Genomic DNA, 18890 nt, shown 5'->3' with positions numbered 1-18890 from the left:
TAGATGAGGTGACACACTCTAGACTTCCAGGCACCTAATGTGTGGATTTTCTATCTACCTGATGGCATAGAGAAGGTTCAATCATAGACTTAGTCCATACAAGGAAATGGAGACAAATGCAGATCAGCTTGCCTATACTTGTCTACCTGAGGTGAGACAAGTATAGGCAAGCTGAGCGGAGGTGTTCAGCGAAACGATCGTTTTGCTGATGAAACCAAGGGCAGGCTCGGCGATCGTTTCGCTGAACTCCTCTGCTCAGTTTGCCTAAACCTACCTGATCTCCCGGTTGCTAAACATTTTATCTCCCCCTCCCATTCCCACACTGACCTTTCTGTCCTTGACCTCCTCCATTGTTAGATTGAGGCTCAGTGCAAATTGGAGGAACAGCACCTCATATTTCACTTGGTCAGCTTACACCCCAGCGGTGTGAATATTGACCTCTAACTTCAAGTAACCCTTGATTTCCCTCTCTCTCCATCCCTCCCCATTCCCAGTTCTCTGACCAGTCTGACTGTCCCTCTCATTACATTGTTTCTCTGTTTGCTTTGTTGTCATTTTCTCTTAGCTAACAATGGTCTAGTCTACATTTTCCTTGATCTGCATATTTTTTGATCTCTTACCCTTCCTTATCTCTGTAACTCCCTCTCCCCTGACACTCAGTCTGAAGAATGGTCTCAACCCGAAATGTCACCTATTCCTTCTATCCAGAGATGCTGCCTGTCCCGCTGAGTTACTTTTTGTGTAAACCAGCATCTACAGTTCCTTCCTATACATCTGACATGTGGGAGTTGGTTAAAGACCAGTTGATTGAAGTTTAGAACCAATGTGTTCCAGTGAGGAGGAAGGATAAGGATGGCAAAGAAAGGGAACCTTGGATGACCAAAAAGGTTTTAAATTTGGTCAAAAAGTAAAAGTGAGCTTATGTACAATTTAAGAGGATGGAATCTGACACGGTCTTTGAGAAATATAAAGAAAGAAGGAAAGAACTCGTGGGCAATTAGAAGGGCCAAAATGGGCCACAAAATGGCTTTGGCAAGTCGAATTAAAGAAAATCCCAGAGCTTTGTATCCCTATATTTAAAGCGAGGGGAACTAGGGAGAAAATAAAACCACTCGGGGATCAAGAAGGGAATTTGTGCTTAGAGTCTGGGGATGTAAGAGAGGTACTAAACAAGTGCTTTGTATCAGTTTTCACAAAACAGACTGAGATAAGTGTGAGGAACACTTAATATTCAAGGGCAGTTTGGGATTAAGGAGGAGGTGTTGGGGCATTGAGGTGCATAGATCCCCAGGACCTGATGGGATTTAACCCAGGTTGATGAGTGAGACAAGAGAGGAGATTGTGGGGGCATTGAAGAAGATCTTTGCATCTTCTCTAGCCATAAGTGAGGTCCCAGAGGACTCAAGAGTAACTAATATTAATCCTTTATTTAAGAAGGGGAGAGAATCCAGGCCGGTGAGTTGGGAAGTTAATGGAGAGGATTTACTCCCATTTGGAGGAAAATAGGTTAATTAGGGAGAGTCAGCATGACTTTGCACATGGCAGCTTGTATCTTACTAACTTGATCGGGTTCTTTGAGGAGATGACAAATGTGATGATGGATGTTGTCTACATGGAATTTAGTAAGGCATTTTAATAAGACCCCATGGTAAGCTGATCCAGAAGATTCAGATACATGGAATTAACATGAGTTGATCGGATGAATTTGGAACTAGCTTACTGACAGAAGCAGAAGATTGTCGCGGAAGGACAATATTCAGGCTGGAGGTCTGTGACCAGTGGAGTTCCGCAGGTATCTGTACTGGGTCCTCTGCTGTTCGTGATATATGTAAACTAATTAGATGTAAACGTAGACAGGTTGGTTAGTAAGTTGCTAGGGTCGGGGTCTTTGAGGAGGACTTTCAAGGTTTATAGCGGAATATAGAAAGATATTGCAGAGAATCGTGGACGCAACCCAGTCCATCACGCAAACCAATCTCCCTTCCATTGGCTCCATCTACACTTCACGCTGCCTTGGCAAGACCACCAGCGTAATCAAGGTCGAGTCTCACCCCAGACACTTCCTCTTCTCCCCTCTCCCACCAGGCGAGAGGTACAGAAGTGTAAAAACGCGTATCTCCAAGTTCAGGGACAGTTTCTTCCCAGCTGTTATCGGGCAACTGTACCTGATCCTAACACCAACAAGAGAACGGTCCTGACCTACCATCTATCTCATTGGGGACTCCTTTGACTATCTTTAATTGGACTTTACTGGACTTTATCTTCCACATAACCTTAGTACCTTTATCCTGTATCTGTACACTGTGGATGGCTTGATTGTAATCACGTGTAGTCTTCCTGCTGACTGGAGAGCAACAAAAAAGCTTTTCACTGTACCTCAGTACACGTGACAATAAACAAAACTACACTAAACTGAACAATTGGGGATAGTGAAGTGCATTCATCCTACTTTTAGTTACTTTAGGCCCCCTTCGGTCATGGCCGACCATGGGTGTCTCCAGGTTGTTATTCCCTATATGGAGGACGCCTGTGCGTAACTTTGTTTAACGTGGGGAGACTGGTGCACAGACTGTCCTTGACAGATCTGGGTCAGTATCCAGTGGCATGGAGTCCAAGACGACCGGAGACCCTTTTCTGCTGCAGCCTTCATCCGCCTTCCCAGATGGTGTGACGCTCCACGAAGGAGCCATTGTCCTCTGCCTGTTCCACCATTGAGGTCTTGATTGGATTGCTCTTTGTCAGAGACCTCCCCCTCGACCTTACCGCCATGGGTGGCCCTACCAGGCGCATAGCTCCCAAAGGCATCGCTCTCAGGATCACAGGTCCACACAACCTTCTCCACCTCGACAAGGTGACAACCCACGGAGTATCCTACTAGTAATGCCCTGATTCTGAAAACTAAATATTAAACAAACAAAGATAAACATGAGGTGGAAAACAAATAGATTGGACGTGCATTTGAGCTTAAGCACATGAACAAATAGCTTGAATCATCTGTGTTGTATACTTCTATGCAATATGTCAGAGGAAAGTACTATAATTTCTATTCCACCATGTGTGTCTCTCTCTTTTTGTAGGTATGTTTTGATCAGCAAACCACCTGTGTGGACAGACAGGCAGAGAGAACATTTCTTCGAAGGTTTTAAAACTTTTTTAAGGCTCTTAAAATCTATGCAGGTATGTAACTTTACACAATCAAATGCACTGTTATGAGTGTTGGCCTTTTAAGGAAGTTAAATTCCCTTACTTATTATGGTCAGAGGTTGAATGTTAAATATTCTCCATTCCTGTTTAATGGAATTTCCTTCCTGCATTATCTGGTAAATCCCTCGGGTGGCACGGTGGCGCTGTGGTAAAGTTGCTGCCTTACAGCGACAGAGACTCGGGTTTGATCCTGACTACGGGTGCTGTCTGTACGGAGTTTGTACGTTCTACCCGTGACCTTGTGGGTTATCTCCGGATGCACCAGTTTCCTCCCACACTCTAAAGACCTACAGGTTTGTAGGTTAATTGGATTGGTATAATTGTAAATTGTTCTAATGTGTAGGATTGTGTTAGTGTACGGATATCGCTGGTCGGCGCAGACTCGGTGGGCCGAAGGGCCTGTTTCCTCACTGTATTTCTAAACAAAACTAAACTACATGGTTGGCTGAAAATGCAGCTTATTATTTTTTGTGGCGCATTCTTGTTTTCCCGATTTCTCCATGACTTCGCCCCTCCTTATCTCTGCAGCTACTCCACCCAACAACCCTGTGAAATCTCTGAGGTCTTGCAGTTCTGACCTCTTTTGCACTCCTAATTTTAAAAAAGCAAACAAACTAATTTAACTTCAGGTTCTCAATAAATAGATAAATAGCAAAAGATGGAGATAATGGGACAGGATATGTTGCACTCTGCAACATGTATTTGAGTTATTATACAATGAGAGTGTCTAGATTTTCCATAATCACCAGAAAATACTCCAGTTGCTCCATTGTAGAGCCATTGTGGGAGTTTAGAGGCATTTTAAATAAAGTGCCAATGAAAGGAAATGGACTAGGCTCCTCTGTACAAGAGGGACTGTTTGCACCTAAATCAGAATGGGACCAACATTCTAGTTCGGAGGTTATTGGCAAAGATTTAAAGTCATGTGGCAAGGGAATGGGGCTGAGAGTTGATGTTCAGATGGAGAAATACAGTTAGTTGGAGGGGTAAAGGTAAGTCCGGTGGGAAGAACAAGGAGGGTATATACTCACACACGAGAGAATTACAAAGCAAAATGATATCTAGTATAATGCAAGGAAACTAACTAGTGAGGTAAAATCAGAGCTTTAATTAACATGGGGTCTACAATATTGTTGGCATCACTGAGACATGATTGAAAGATAGTTTGGACTAGTAACTTAGTATCTCAACCGGTGCTGGGATACCGATGCCTTAATATGCTGAAAGGTGGATAAATCCCCAGAGCTGATGAGATTTATCTCCGGCTGCTATGGTATCAATAAATTTGTAAAAAATGTAATCAAGCTGATCAAACAACGTTTGCTCGTGACAAAGCCATGTTGACCATCTCTGAATAGTCTGTGCCTTAACAAATGATCATTGATCCTGTGCCTTTTCCCTGCTGCCCTTCTTGAAAAGAGGAACCATATTTGCCATTCTCCAGCCATCCAGCACCTCATTTGTGGCTGCATAGATATATGAATCTCAGCCAGAGCTTCAGCAAACTCTTCCCTCACTCCCATAGGAGCCGGTGATAAATCTCCTCAGCTCTGGGGATTTATCCACCTTTAAGCATACCAAGGCATCGAGTACCTTTTTATTTATTGAGACTTGCAGTACAATTTTACCTTCCTTTCACTGTTCTCAAACTACAAAGTCCATTTTTTGTGTGAATACTGATGAAAAAAAATCATTTAGGACCTGACCTCAGCAGATGCTATCTCACTGGCTCTCCACTCTGCTCCAGAGAACCTAAATAACAGGAACACATACATCTGGCTGATGTTCAGTGACGACAGCATCACCCCCCTCTAAACTCACCACCAGTCTCCAAGACCTGGGCCTATGACCCTCCCTTTGTATCTGGATCCCTGACATCGCCAGTGGCAGACCTCAATCAGTTTGAATCGGTAACAACATCTTCTTGGTGACTATCAACAGTCCTGATGTGCACCTCAGTACTGCGTGCTTAGCACCCTGCTCTACTTTCATTACACCTATCATTGTGTAGCTAAGCACAGCTCCAAAACCATGAATAAATTTGGCAACGAGACCACTGTGGTTGGGCAAATCATAGGTGGCGATGAGTCAGCGTACAGGAGAGAGACGGAACAACTGATTGAGTGGTGCCATGACCGCAACCTCTGGCTCCACGTCAAAAAGACCAGGGAAGAAATTGACCTCCGAAAAGGGGAAGTTGCGAGACTACACGCCAGTTTTCATTGTTGGGTTGGTGGTTGTGAGCAAAGATCTTAGAGCAGAGCAAGATAGGCCACTCCTATGAAATACAATGGGCTGACATGTAGTACGTTACGGAGGGGATCCTGGGCATTTTTCACCGCCAATTTTAGTAACCGGAGCCTACCTGACCCGACTCGTAGTGTAATCAATGTTACGGGGCAACAGTTTGTGTGTGTGTGATATAGGGTTAGATTCATAATTCTGTCAGTTCATACTTCTTGTCAAGAATAAAATTTGACTCTGGTAATTGTCTTTTTTAATGTTTTTTAAATCATTTCTTTTTAAATGGCTCACAAGCAGTGTTTGAGTTGATTTTGTAGTAACCGGAACCTACCCGACCCGACTCGCAGGGTAATTGACATTGCGGGGGAAGTTTTTGTGTGTGATATAGGGTTAGATTCATAATTCTGTTAGTTCATAATTCTGTTAATTCTTGTTAAAGAATAAAATGTTTATAAACACACATACATGAATGTGATATAAATGTATATAATCATATAACACACACAAATATATTTCTTCTGATCCAATGATGAACTTTATTTCAGACTAGACAAGGGACATTAAATAAGAAACATTGTAAACCTCCCCGCAACTTCACACACAATAGGCCTTATCCCACCCCTCAACTCTTCCCCCCAGCACTCACTCGCCTGCCCCCACACTACAATGTCTCCCCCCCCCCTCCTATGCCCCTCTCCCCGCTGCCCCGTGCCGCGCACCCCCTCTCCCCGGGTCGCACACTCCCTCTCCCCGCTGCCCCGGGCCGCGCACCCCCTCTCCCCGGGCCGCACACTCCCTCTCCCCGCTGCCCCGGGCCGCACACTCCCTCTCCCCGCTGCCCCGGGCCGCACACTCCCTCTCCCCGCTGCCCCGGGCCGCGCACCCCCTCTCCCCGCTGCCCCGGGCCGCGCACCCCCTCTCCCCGCTGCCCCGGGCCGCGCACCTCCTCTCCCCGCTGCCTCGGGCCGCGCACCCCCTCTCCCCGGGCCGCTCACTCCCTCTCCCGCTGCGGAAACAAAGATCCGATCTTTGGCCGGAACAAGATGGCGGAGCAAGATGGCGGAACAAGATGGTGGGGGCTGGTTGCTAAAATGGGTACTATAATCACCCATGAATCTGCCCATGAGCGTACTACGCGTTTGCGTGAGAGTAACCCATCTTGCTCTGCTCTAAGATCTTTGGTTGTGAGAGTCAGCAGCTTCAGATCTTATGGGCGTTAACGTCTCGGATGACCTATTCGGAGTCCAATATGTAGATGTAATCATGCAGAAGGCCACGTCTCTTTTGTAGAAGTTAAAAAAGACTTGGCATGTTACCAAATATTCCAAAAGTAACTACAAATGTACTGCAGAAAATATTCTGTCTGATTGCTTCATGGCATGAAATGGCAATTCCAATGTACAAGAACATAAGAGGCCACAGAGTGTGGTGGACTAATTGTGTTCTGATCTAATGTCTGTTTTTTTTTTTGTTTAGTCTCTGTTTTAGAAATTGTAAGTATCATTTATGTTTTAGTGTGTTGTCTGTGTGCCAGTGATGTTGTTGTAACCAAGATTTTCGCTGTACTCGTGCATATGACAATAAATTTGACTTCTTGAATACAAGAGCAGGGAAATTATGCTCCAACCTTTTTAAATATAGCTGAGACCTCAGCTGAGGTACTGTGTGTAGCTCTGGTCACCACACAATAGGAAAGATGTGATAGCACTGGAGAGGATCCAGAGGAGATTCACCTGGATGTTGCCTAGGATAAAGCGTTTCAGTTATGAAGAGAGACTGAGAGGTTAGGTTTGTTTAGTCTGATGCAGAGGAGTTGAAAAGGTGACATGATTGAGTGCATTGATAGGATGGACTACAGAAATGTTTTCCTCTTAGTAGAATTGAATAAAATTAAAGGACGCAGGTTTAAGATGCGGGGTAAGAGATTTAGAGTTGATCTGAAGGGTAATGTGTTCACCCAGAGAGTGTTGAATACTTAGAATGTTCGGCATGGTCATGATAGGCCAAATGTTCAACTTCCATGTTGCATGACTAAAACATCTTTTTTTATTTTTTTATTTAAAAAAAATATATTTTTATTAGAAGCAAGTACATATAATAAAAACATTTCATGGATATCAGTCAGTCATACATCACTAATATTATCAGTTGTATATTGACTGCTTCTAGTTTTTTTTAATAGAGAATAAGAAAAAAAAACATGATATAGAAGAATGGAATAATTTACTAATAATACAACATTGAGATAGGTTCGTAAATTATAAAGTCTTAAACTAAAAAATCTTGAGGGAGAGGAATTTCCAGATGGTTAATGTGGTCATGGGTTATGAAAGTTGTCAGTGCGACCATTGGAGAATAGTGGACATGGGAACCTTGAGAAGACATTGCACAGGAATTGTCCTTGAGGAAAGAGAGTTTGCAAAAGGTATAATGTTATAAGTTTAGGCAGGGTTGCCTACAATCTTAAATATAAATAGGACAGGAAAGGACTGCATAGGATTGATTAAAATAGAGATTTTTAATATTCTATATATAATCTGTCATTGGTTGCTGGTCAACAATTTAGACTCTTGGCTCTGCAAAACTGCTACTTCTCTGACTATGTCCATTAATATCAATGTTCAAACCGTTCTTACCCTTCCTATATCTTGGGGCACAATACTGACATTTGTTTAAAGATATCACTGTAGTTCTTGATTGTTTTCTTCACCCTGTACACTATCATCTATTTTAGTGTCCTTTGCACACACACTAATCATGCCTTGTTCATTCTCATCCAAACCGTTGATATAGATGATGAACAACAATGAGCCCAGAACCAACCGTTGAGGCACACCACTAGTCATGGGCCTCCACGCTCAAAAACAACTTTTCACCATCACTCTCTACTTCCTACCATCTACCCAATTCATGTCGGCAATTAGCTAGTTCTCCTATGTGATCTAACTTTGCAGAGCAACTATCCTTACAGAACCTTATCAAAGGCCTTGCTGCAGTCCGTATAGGCAACATCTACAACCTTGCCCTCGTTGACCTTCTTGGCTACTTCAAATAATTCAATCAAATTTGTTCTGCCATGCACAGAGGCATGCTGACTAATTCTAATTAACCCCATCTTTATAAAAGCAAGTATCTTTTTGCTTGGAAATCCTCTCCAGTTATTTACCCTAGGTAGGTTTACAAGGTTAATTCCCGGGATGGCGGGACTGTCATATGCTGAGAGAAAGGAGCAGCTGGGCTTGTTCACTCTGGAGTATAGAAGGATGAGAGGAGATCTCATTGAAACATATAAAATTGTTAAGGGCTTGGACACGCTAGAGGCAGGAAACATGTTCCAGATGTTGGGGGAGTCCATTTAGAACGGAGATGAGTAAACACTTTTTTCTCACAGAGTGGTGAGTCTGTGGAATTCTCTGCCTCAGAGGGCAGTTGGGGCAGGTTCTCTGGATGCTTTCAAGAGAGAGCTAGATAGGGCTCTTAAAAATAGCTGAGTCAGGGGATTTGGGGAGAAGGCAGGAACGGGGTACTGATTGGGGATGATCAGCCATGATCACATTGAATGGCGGTGCTGGCTCAAAGGGCAAATGGCCTACTCCTACTGTGCTACAATATTGTCTATGGAATGCCATATTCATTTTTTTCCTGCATTTCATAGTAATGTGTATTTCAAAGCTGATTTAACATATAATCATAGTAATATAGTATGGAAACAGGCCTGTTGGCCCAACTCATCCATGCCAACCAAGATGCCTCTTCTAAGCTCGTCCCATTTGCTGTGTTTGGCCCATATCACTCGAAAACCTTTCTTATCCATGTACCTATCTAAGTGTTTTTTAAATGTTGTACCTCCCTCAACGTCCTCCTGGCGGCTCTTTACGTATACTCACCATCTCCCTCCCCCAAGTGAAAAATCGCCTCTCGGGTTCCTAGTAAATCATGCCCCTCGTAACTTAAAATTCTGTCCTCTGGGTCTTATTCTGCATTTATGCTATCTATTCACCTTATGATTTTATACACCTCTAAAAGATCACCCCCTTCAGCCTCCTGCACTCTAAGGAATAAAATCTTTAGGGTGTCCAATTTTTCCTTGTACTCGAGTCCAACATCTTTATAAATCATCTCTGCATTCTTTCCATCTTAATGACATCCTTCCTACAGCAGGGTGATTAAAACTCAACACAATGCTCCAAATGCAGCCTCACCAGTCACTTGTACAACTGTAACAAAACGTCCCAACTTCTATACTCAATACCCCGACTGATGTATCAAAATCCTTTACCACCCTATCTACTTGTGAAGCCACTTTGAGGGAACGATGCACCTGTACTTCTAGATACCTCTTCTCTACAACACTCTTCCCCCCCCCCCCCCCCCCCCCCCCCCGGGCTACCATTTACTGTGAGGTAGTGGTGGGATTGTGGTTGGTGCTGCTACAATGTGTTGGATGTGACTTCCCAAAACGCAACACCTTGCACATATCAACATTGAACTACATTAGCCTTTCCTCAGCCCACTTACCCAGCTGATAAAATGTTGTTGGAGCACTCCCACACAATCCTTTTATGTATCATATATTTATTTTTCCTTCTGAATGATCCATTTTATCCTTCCTTTGAGAATATATTGTGTTGCTGAACTGCTCCACATGCATTGAGTCCTCTGATCATTATTCCGAATTGGTATCTTGGTGAATTAGCATGATGATAGAGATTAGGGTTACTTATCTGGAATCCGATGTTTTGAGAAATAACCCTTTGAAAACCTGCATTATTGATGCAGTTAGTAGCTGTAAATCATCTCTTGGCCACTTTGGTACATTTCCATAGTAACTGAAACTTGTGATAATTTAAGCATACAGTGCATTCAGAAAGCATTCAGACCCTTTCACTTTTTGTTACGTTACAGCCTTATTCTAAAATTGATTAAATTCTATTTTTTCCTCAAGAATCTACACACAATACCCCATAATAAACAAGCGAAAACAGGTGTTTAGAAATTTTTGCAAAAGTAATTAATAAGAAATAACTACATAAGTATTCAGACCCTTTACTCAGTACTTTGTTGAGGAACCTTTGGCAGCGATTACAGCCTCAAGTCTTCATGGGTATGATGCTACAAGTTTGGCACACCTGTATTGGGTAATTTCTCCCATTCTTCTCTGCAGATCCTCTCAAGCTCTGTCAGGTTGGATGGGGAGCATCGATGCACAGGTATTTTCAGGCCCCTCCAGAGATGTTCGATCGGGTTCAAGTCTGGGCTCTGGCTGGGCCACTCAAGGACATTCACAGACTTGTCACAAAGCCACTCCTGCATTGTCTTGGCTGTGTGCTTAGGATTGTTGTCCCAGTCTGAGGTCCTGAACGCTCTGGAGTAGGTTTTCATCAAGGATCTCTCTGTACTTCCCTCGATCCTGACTAGTCTCCCAGTTCCTGTCACTGAAAAACATCCCCACAGCATGATGCTGCCACCATCATGCTTCACCGTAGGTATGGTATTGGCGAGGTGATGAGCGGTGCCTGGTTTCCTCCAGACGTGACGCTTGGCATTCAGGCCAAAGAGTTCAATCTTAGTTTCATCAGACCAGAGAATCTTGTTTCTCATGCCTTTTACTGAGGAGTGGCTTCCGTCTGACCATTCTACCATAAAGGCCTGATTGGTGGAGTTCTGCAGATATAGTTGTCCTTCTGGAAGGTTCTCCCATCTCCACAGAGGAACTCTGGGGCTCTGTCAGAGTGACCACCGGGTTCTCGGTCACCTCCCTGACCAAGGCCTTTCTCCCCCGGTTGCTCAGTTTGGCCGGGCGACCAGCTCAATGAAGGTGGTTCCAAAGTTCTTCCATTTAAGAATGACGGAGGCCACAGTGCTCTTCGGCACCTGCAATGCTGCAGAAATTGTTTTATACCCTTCCCCTTGCCTCGACACAATCCTGTCTTGGAGGTCTACAGACAATTCCTTCGTCTCCATGGCTTGGTTTTTGCTCTGACATGCACTGTCAACTGTGGGACCTTATATAAACTTAAAGCACACGGTATTGGGGGTTCAGTATTGATGTGGATAGAGAACTGGCTGGCAGACAGGAAGCAAAGAGTAGGAGTAAATGGGGGTCCTTTTCACAATGGCAGGCAGTGACTAGTGGGGTACCGCAAGGCTCAGTGCTGGGACCCCAGCTATTTACAATATATATTAATGATTTGGACGAGGGAATTGAATGCAACATCTCCAAGTTTGCGGATGACACGAAGCTGGGGGGCAGTGTTGGCTGTGAGGCGGATGCTAGGAAGCTGCAAGGTGACTTGGATAGGCTGGGTGAGTGGGCAAATGCATGGCAGATGCAGTATCATGTGGATAATGTGAGGTTATCCACTTTGGCGGCAAAAACAGGAAAGTAGACTATTATCTGAATGTTGGCCGATTAGGAAAAGGGGAGGTGCAACGAGACCTGGGTGTCATGGTACACCAGTCATTGAAAGTAGGCATGCAGGTGCAGCAGGCAGTGAAGAAAGTGAATGGTATGTTAGCATTCATAGCAAAAGGATTTGAGTATAGGAGCAGGGAGGTTCTACTGCAGTTGTACAGGGCCTTTGTGAGACCACACCTGGAGTATTGCCTACAGTTTTGGTCTCCTAATCTGAGGAAAGACATTCTTGCCATAGAGGGAGTACAGAGAAGGTTCACCAGACTGATTCCTGGGATGTCAGGACTTTCATATGAAGAAAGACTGGATAGACTCGGCTTGTGCTCGCTAGAATTTAGAAGATTGAGGGGGATCTTATAGAAACTTACAAAATTCTTAATGGGTTGGACAGGCTAGATGCAGGAAGATTGTTCCCGATGTTGGGGAAGTCTAGAACAAGGGGTCACAGTTTAAGGATAAGGGGGAAATCTTTTAGGACCGAGATGAGAAAAACATTTTTCACACAATGAGTGGTGAATCTGTGGAATTCTCTGCCACAGAAGGTAGTTGAGGCCAGTTCATTGGCTATATTTAAGAGGGAGTTAGATGTGGCCCTTGTGGCTAAAGGGATCAGGGGGTATGGAGAGAAGGCAGGTACAGGATACTGAGTTGGATGATCATATTGAATGGCGGTGCAGAAGGGCCGAATGGCCTACTCCTGCACCTATTTTCTATGTTTCTATATAGACAGGTGTGTGCTTTTCGAAATCATGTCCAATCAATTTAATTTACCACTGGTGGGCTCCAATCAAGTTGTAGAAATATCTCGAGAATAATCAATGGAAAAAGGATGAACGTAAGCTCAATTTTGAGTGTCATAGCAAAGGATCTGAATACATGTTAATGTGATATTTCAGTTATTTATTTTTAATTACTTTGCAAAAATTTCTAAACACCTGTTTTTGCTTCTTCATTCTGGGCTATTGTGTGTAGATTGATGATTAAAAAAATGAATTTAATCAATTTTAAAATAAGCCTGTAACGTAACAAAATGTGGAAAAGGCGAAGGGGTCTGAATACGTTCTGAATGCACTGTACATGAGATGTTAGTAAAATGTTTTTGACTGAGCAGGGATTCAAACCCATGGTCCTTGGGTACTAGAACAAAAGCAGAACACTTGAAGAAGTCTGAAGAATGGTCTTGACCCAAAACATCATCCATTCCTTCTCTCCAGAGATGCTGCCTGTCCCGTTGTGTTACTCCAGCATTTTGTGTCTATCTTCGGTGTAAACCAGCATCTGCAGTTCCTTCGTACACACTTGAAGAACTCAGTTTCAGAGCATCTGTGGAGGCAAATGATATGTTATCTTCTCAGGTCAAGATTCTGAATCGGGTCTGAGAGGAAACGGGAAAGACTGCCAGCATGTAGCAGGTCATGGGTGGTGGGATAGAGTCTGCTGGCTGATGGGTGAAACCAGATGACGTGGGGATAATGGGTAACTGGAACCTGGGAAGGTTGGGACAGAGGTTGGTAGGTGATATGTGGAGCCAGATGGGGAAGGGATGTTGGGTAGATGGAACTTGAATGGGAGAGGGGATGGGAGGAATGAACAAAGGGGGGAAAAAAAACTAGGTGAATAGGTGAGTGTGTGTGGGAGGAGAGCATCGGATGTATGGGTTACTTGAAATTGTAAAATTCAATATCCATTGAGTTGTAAGTTACCCAAGTGGAATTTGAGATGTTGTTCCTCCAATTTACATTTGGTCTCCGTAACAATGGAGAATACAGATGCCAGATAGGTCGGTGTGGTAGTGAGAAGAGAAGAAAGGTAAAAATAACAAGCAACCAGAAGCTCGAGATGGTCATTGTGAGCAGAGCACAGGCACTACTTGGATTCAGCAATTTAGAGGACGCTGCATTGTGAGCATCAAATGGAGAAGTCTGGATAAGAAGAGGTGCAAGTGAACCTCTGCCACACCTGGAAGGGCTGTTAGGTCCTTGACTCTTGAAGCTGTTGAATCTCTCCACTGCTGATTAAAGACAGGATCATGGATTTCTGCCTTTTCCCTTCTGGTCAACAATCAGCTCCTTGATCTTGCTTACATTGGACGCAGTTTTATTATTAGGACATAATTCAATCAGATTATCAATCTCTATCCTGTACTCTGTTATCTGTACTCTGATACCATCCATGTGTTGTCTGTAAATTTGTAGATGGTGTTGGAGCTGTGTCTGGTTACACAGTCATGGGTATAGATAGAGTAGAGCAGGGAACTGAGCAGACAGCTTTGATGTGCTCCTGTGTTATTGAGGAAGTGTTACTGTTTCGTACTGATCATGGTCTGTTGGTGAGGAAGTCGAGGATTCGTATTTCTGTCCCTCGGTAATTCTGTATAAATGTTATTTTGTCAACTCTCAAATAAAAAATGAATGGAGTTGGGGTTAAGTGTTCATTAAAAATATAAACTCTAATAGTGGGAGTGAACCATTCTCCACACTGCAGTCATTTCCTTAGTTCACTGATTTAAAAATTGCTCAGATACAGATTTCCAAGGTGAAATTAGCACAACTTAGCATTAGCATAATTATGTAACCAATATTATCCAATGCTAAAGTTACACGTAAGGATTTGCATAACAGACCTTTAAACATTTACTATTATCTTCTGGCCATTCAGAGATGAGACGTCTACCTCTGGTTAGCAACTGATCATAATAAAACTTCCTTATGATTCAACCAATCAATCAGTGACATTTGTACCCATCATGCTTGTTATTTATCTATAGCCAAATTTACCATTTTGATCAGTTCTGATTCTGACTATTATCACTCCAGCAGAGATTAATTGCTTTAGGAATAGATTATGGTCCCTTTTGTTTTAGGAAACACTCCATTTGGAGTAACAGGCCTAGTCCTTCCCAGCCTGCAAACTGAATCACAGAAACCATGTCTGACTGTAATAGGACAGAGGCTCTTGTTCTTTTACTGGCCGTATCAACATTCTGGATGCGGTTTAAAATATACGTTATGGTGGGATGGAGTTTTAACTTCGAATTCCTATTGACATTCTAATTGTCAGTTTGACAAAAAATTGTGTTATTTATAAAAAAAATATTTAGAATGGTCAATGTTATCCAAATTTATGAAGGAACAGATTGTCATTTTGTTTGTCAGTAATTTTGCTTTGATTTTATTGTTTGAATGCAGTAATCAGGAATTTGCATTTGATGAAGGAATTCATTCTTTCCTTGGTGGGGGGGAAAAAGTGAGACAATTAATTTTATGCCCTGCTTACAGAACATGGAGCCAGTGAGCCGACAGATTGGGCAACACCTTGAAATAGAGCCTGAATGGGAGCCAGCATTCACTATCCAAATGCTTCTGAAATGTATTCTGTCCATGGTACAGGAATGGTGTGCATCTGATGTAAGTACTATGATTTTGCCTTTCAATATCTAAATATATTTTTTGGTTTCGCATGCTACAGCAACTGAAAGAAAGTAAATAAATGTAACCTGTTTACATCAATGTACATGTTCTGCGTCAGCTATTCGTTGTGGAATATAGATAAGCAAACATAATGTATGCTCGGCACCATCGGCTGCAAAAAAGCTAATTTAATAGCATGTTCTGAACCCTGAGATTAGATTAAACAAAGGGTAATTGTCAGAAACCAATAAGGCAGTGATCTAATCAAGAAGGAACAGAAAAGCAAATCTCTAGCTATAGTTGTTTGAGATCCTGGCTCCAGAATTTCTCTCTGTCTAGCTCTTCACAAATGGACTGAATAGCTGTGCGATTCTAACAGGCTATGCCAATTAATGGGCATTACAGCAGGGGTTAATTTGATATGAAAGATGTAACTGTCCTATGCTTTTGCCCTTGCACCTTTCAAATTTGACATAACTTTTGATACGTTGTTACAGATTTTGTTGTTTCTCATTTTGAAGATGGTCTGTGCAGTGGTTGTGATGAGATCATTCTGAGCTGGAAGCTCTCCAGAAGTAGATCTCTCAGTCATTTTCAAATTGTAGAGTGAAATTAGTTGATCAGAGGACTGACAATCTTACACCAATATGCAGGTGAAAGCATGAAACGCTGGAAATGCTCAGCATCTGTGGGGAGAGAAAGTGAACATTTCAGTTTTTGATCCTGAAGCGGAACTGGGACAAATCAGAAATGAAACAAGTTTGAAGTTGCTAAGAAAAGGTTGGGCAGAAAGAGCAAAAGGAAAAGGTCAGGGTTAGTACAGTGCTGGCTAGTTTCCAACGTAGAGTGGCAGAGATATGTATATAGCACAGAAACAGTCCACCACGTTCATATGGGACCTTTTTGCCCATCCACACTAATTCCATGAGGATAGTATTCTTATATCACTTGCCTATTTAAGTGATTGCCCAAATGTATTTTAAACATAATGATTGTATCTGATTCCACCACCTCCTCTGCCACCAGATATCAACTACATGTTGTGTTTTTTAAATATTCCCTCTAAATCCCCTTTAAAACTCCTTCCTCCCACAAAACTTTGCCCTCTTGTTTTTGAAAGCCCTACCATGGGGAAAAGATTCTGACTACCCTGTCTATGCCTCATCATTTTATATACCTCTATTACATCGCAGCTCAGCCTCCTTTGTTCCAGGGAAAACAAGGACAGCTTATCCAATTATTACCCATAACTAAAGTCATCTGGCAACGTCCTGGTAAATCATCTGTACTGTCCCCAGTGCAGTCACCTCCTTTGTGATGTGGTGACTAGAACTGCATAAAATACACCTAATGCAGCCTAACCAGTTTAATAAAGCTGCCACATAACATTCAAACTTTCATATCTTCCACTGAGCAATGAAAGTAGGAATGCAATATGTATGCTTCAGTGCCCTATTGACCTCTGTATCACTTTCGAAAGGTCCCTTTGTTCTACATTCCTCAGTGGCCTTACATTTATTGAATACATCCTTGCCTTAATATTGACTTTCAAGAATGCATCACCTCGCACTTGTTGAGATTAAATTCCCTCTGCCAATACACCACTCAACTTTCAGCTGATCTATACCCTTCGGAGTCCTCAGATCACCTTCCTTGCTATCCACATCTGTGTTATTCTTTGCTTCAAGAGTCTTGAATTAGATCTTACATGTTCTTACATGAGAGGAACATCGTTGCATCCATCAGTCACTGACTGGAATCCACTCCTGTTCAAAATCCCAGAAGCGAAAAATACTGCAGATATTGAAAATCTGAGGAAGATGTTGGGGAAATCTGAATATTACCAAAAAGAGAAACTGTTAATGTTTCAAGTTGCTGATCTTGCAAAATCAGATTGCTGGTGGGGTGGTTCACCCCACCAATCACGGCATCCAGCCTTTCACCTCACCAAAGATAGACACAAAGTGCTGGAGTAACTCAGCGGGTCAGGCAGTATTTCAGGAGAAAAGAAATAGGCGACATTTGGGGTTGAGACCCTTATTCTGCATCCAACCTTCACCCCACCAGCCTCCGCATCCAAGCAAGGATAGAGTTCCCCTTGTTCTTATTTTTCAGTCCATAGGCCTCCACATCAAACACATCATTCTCCAACATTTCTGCCTCCTTCAGCGTGGTCCCACTAAAATCTCTCCACCCCCACCCCTTTTTGGCTTCTGCAGAGACTGACCCCCCCCCCCCCCACAACTCCTTGGTTCACTTTTCGCCTCTCAGCCACACTACCTCTTCCTCAGATACTTTCCCCTGCAACCACAGGACATGTTGCAGAGGAAAGTATCTGACCAGCTCACTCACATCCACGCAGAGATCCCTCCAGTCCTTCAAGGTGAGGGAAAGGCTCACGTGCACCTCTTCTAACCTCATCTACTGCATCCGGTCACCCCCCTCCACCCCCCTCCCCTCTGCAATGTGGCCCCCTGTGCATTGGTGAGACAAAGCCTGGACTAGGCGACCGTTTCACTGAACACTTGTGCTTGGTCCATCAAGGCCTGCAGTATCTCCCAATTGCTAACCATTCCTCTTCCCATTCCCATACTGTCCTTTCTGTCCTTGGCCTCCTCCATTGCCAGAGTGAGGCCACATGCAAACTGGAGGAACAGCACAAAATATTCTACTTAGGTAGCTTACAACCTATTGAATTCACCGATATTGTATAGGTAACCTACGAACTATTCCCCCCCCGCCCCCCCCTTTTTACCCCTTCTCTTCCCTGGGCCCCATCTAGATTTGCACCCAGTCTCACTTTGACCCCTTCCACCTTCATTCCTTCCCCTGGCTTTGCAATTCACAGCTCTTCCATGCTTATTTCACACTTAGTTTTTTCATCTCTGCCCTTTGTCCAACCATCTGCCGATTGTAAAACCTTTCGCCTGTAAGTATCAAGCACTTGCCAAACTTTGTCCGGCCCCCACCTTTTTTCCAACCTTCTTCATCTGCCACCACAATCAGACTGAAATAGGGTTCTGACCTGAAATGTCACCTATTCATGTTCTCCAGAGATTCTGCCTGACCTACTGAGTTGAGTCACAGCACTTTTGAGTCTTTTTTAAGTCAGTCTTTTCACCCTTGTATTCCTATCATTTTTTCTTTGTTGTAATTTCAAATTTCATTCATCTGCTGACCTTCACTTCCTTGCAGCTGATGCTATCACACATTTGTCATTCCATTTCTCCTAATTTCAACCACATCACAGACCTTCTCCTTACTTCCCTTTTTTTCATTCCTAACCTGCTACCTGATGTTCCGATCATAGAACATAAAAAATAATTCTCCATCCATAGATACTCTTGGCCTGAAACATATTTCCAGCGTATAATGTTTTCACGAAGGAGATAGTGCTTTTTAATATCTTTTTTTTTTAATGCACCACGTGTCATTATCATGAGAATTCCTTTTAAATCCCACACACACTATCACCATTCCCAACATTGTTAAAAGGAGAGTAGATTTTTGGCCCCAAGAATAAACCCAAGAAAGAAACGACAGGAAAATATACTTTTGTAGTAACTTTGCAATGTTTCAGAGCTGCTTACAGCCAGTTTAGTACTTTGGATAAATAG

The 18890-nt window shown here is 43.0% G+C and overlaps 1 protein-coding gene across 1 annotated transcript in view; it reads left to right on the top strand.

The window, feature by feature from the left end:
- ubr1 (ubiquitin protein ligase E3 component n-recognin 1) overlaps positions 1-18890 on the top strand; it is a 142121-nt gene that overhangs the window by 39338 nt on the left and 83893 nt on the right. The window contains exons 13-14 of the mRNA XM_033026751.1: positions 3078-3177; positions 15142-15270. Coding sequence (XP_032882642.1) covers positions 3078-3177; positions 15142-15270 — 229 coding nt within the window. The remainder of the gene's footprint in view (positions 1-3077; positions 3178-15141; positions 15271-18890) is intronic.

Source organism: Amblyraja radiata, chromosome 9, assembly GCF_010909765.2.
Source record: "Amblyraja radiata isolate CabotCenter1 chromosome 9, sAmbRad1.1.pri, whole genome shotgun sequence".
NCBI classification, from domain to species: domain Eukaryota; kingdom Metazoa; phylum Chordata; class Chondrichthyes; order Rajiformes; family Rajidae; genus Amblyraja; species Amblyraja radiata.
This window is presented reverse-complemented; position numbering and strand designations above follow the sequence as displayed.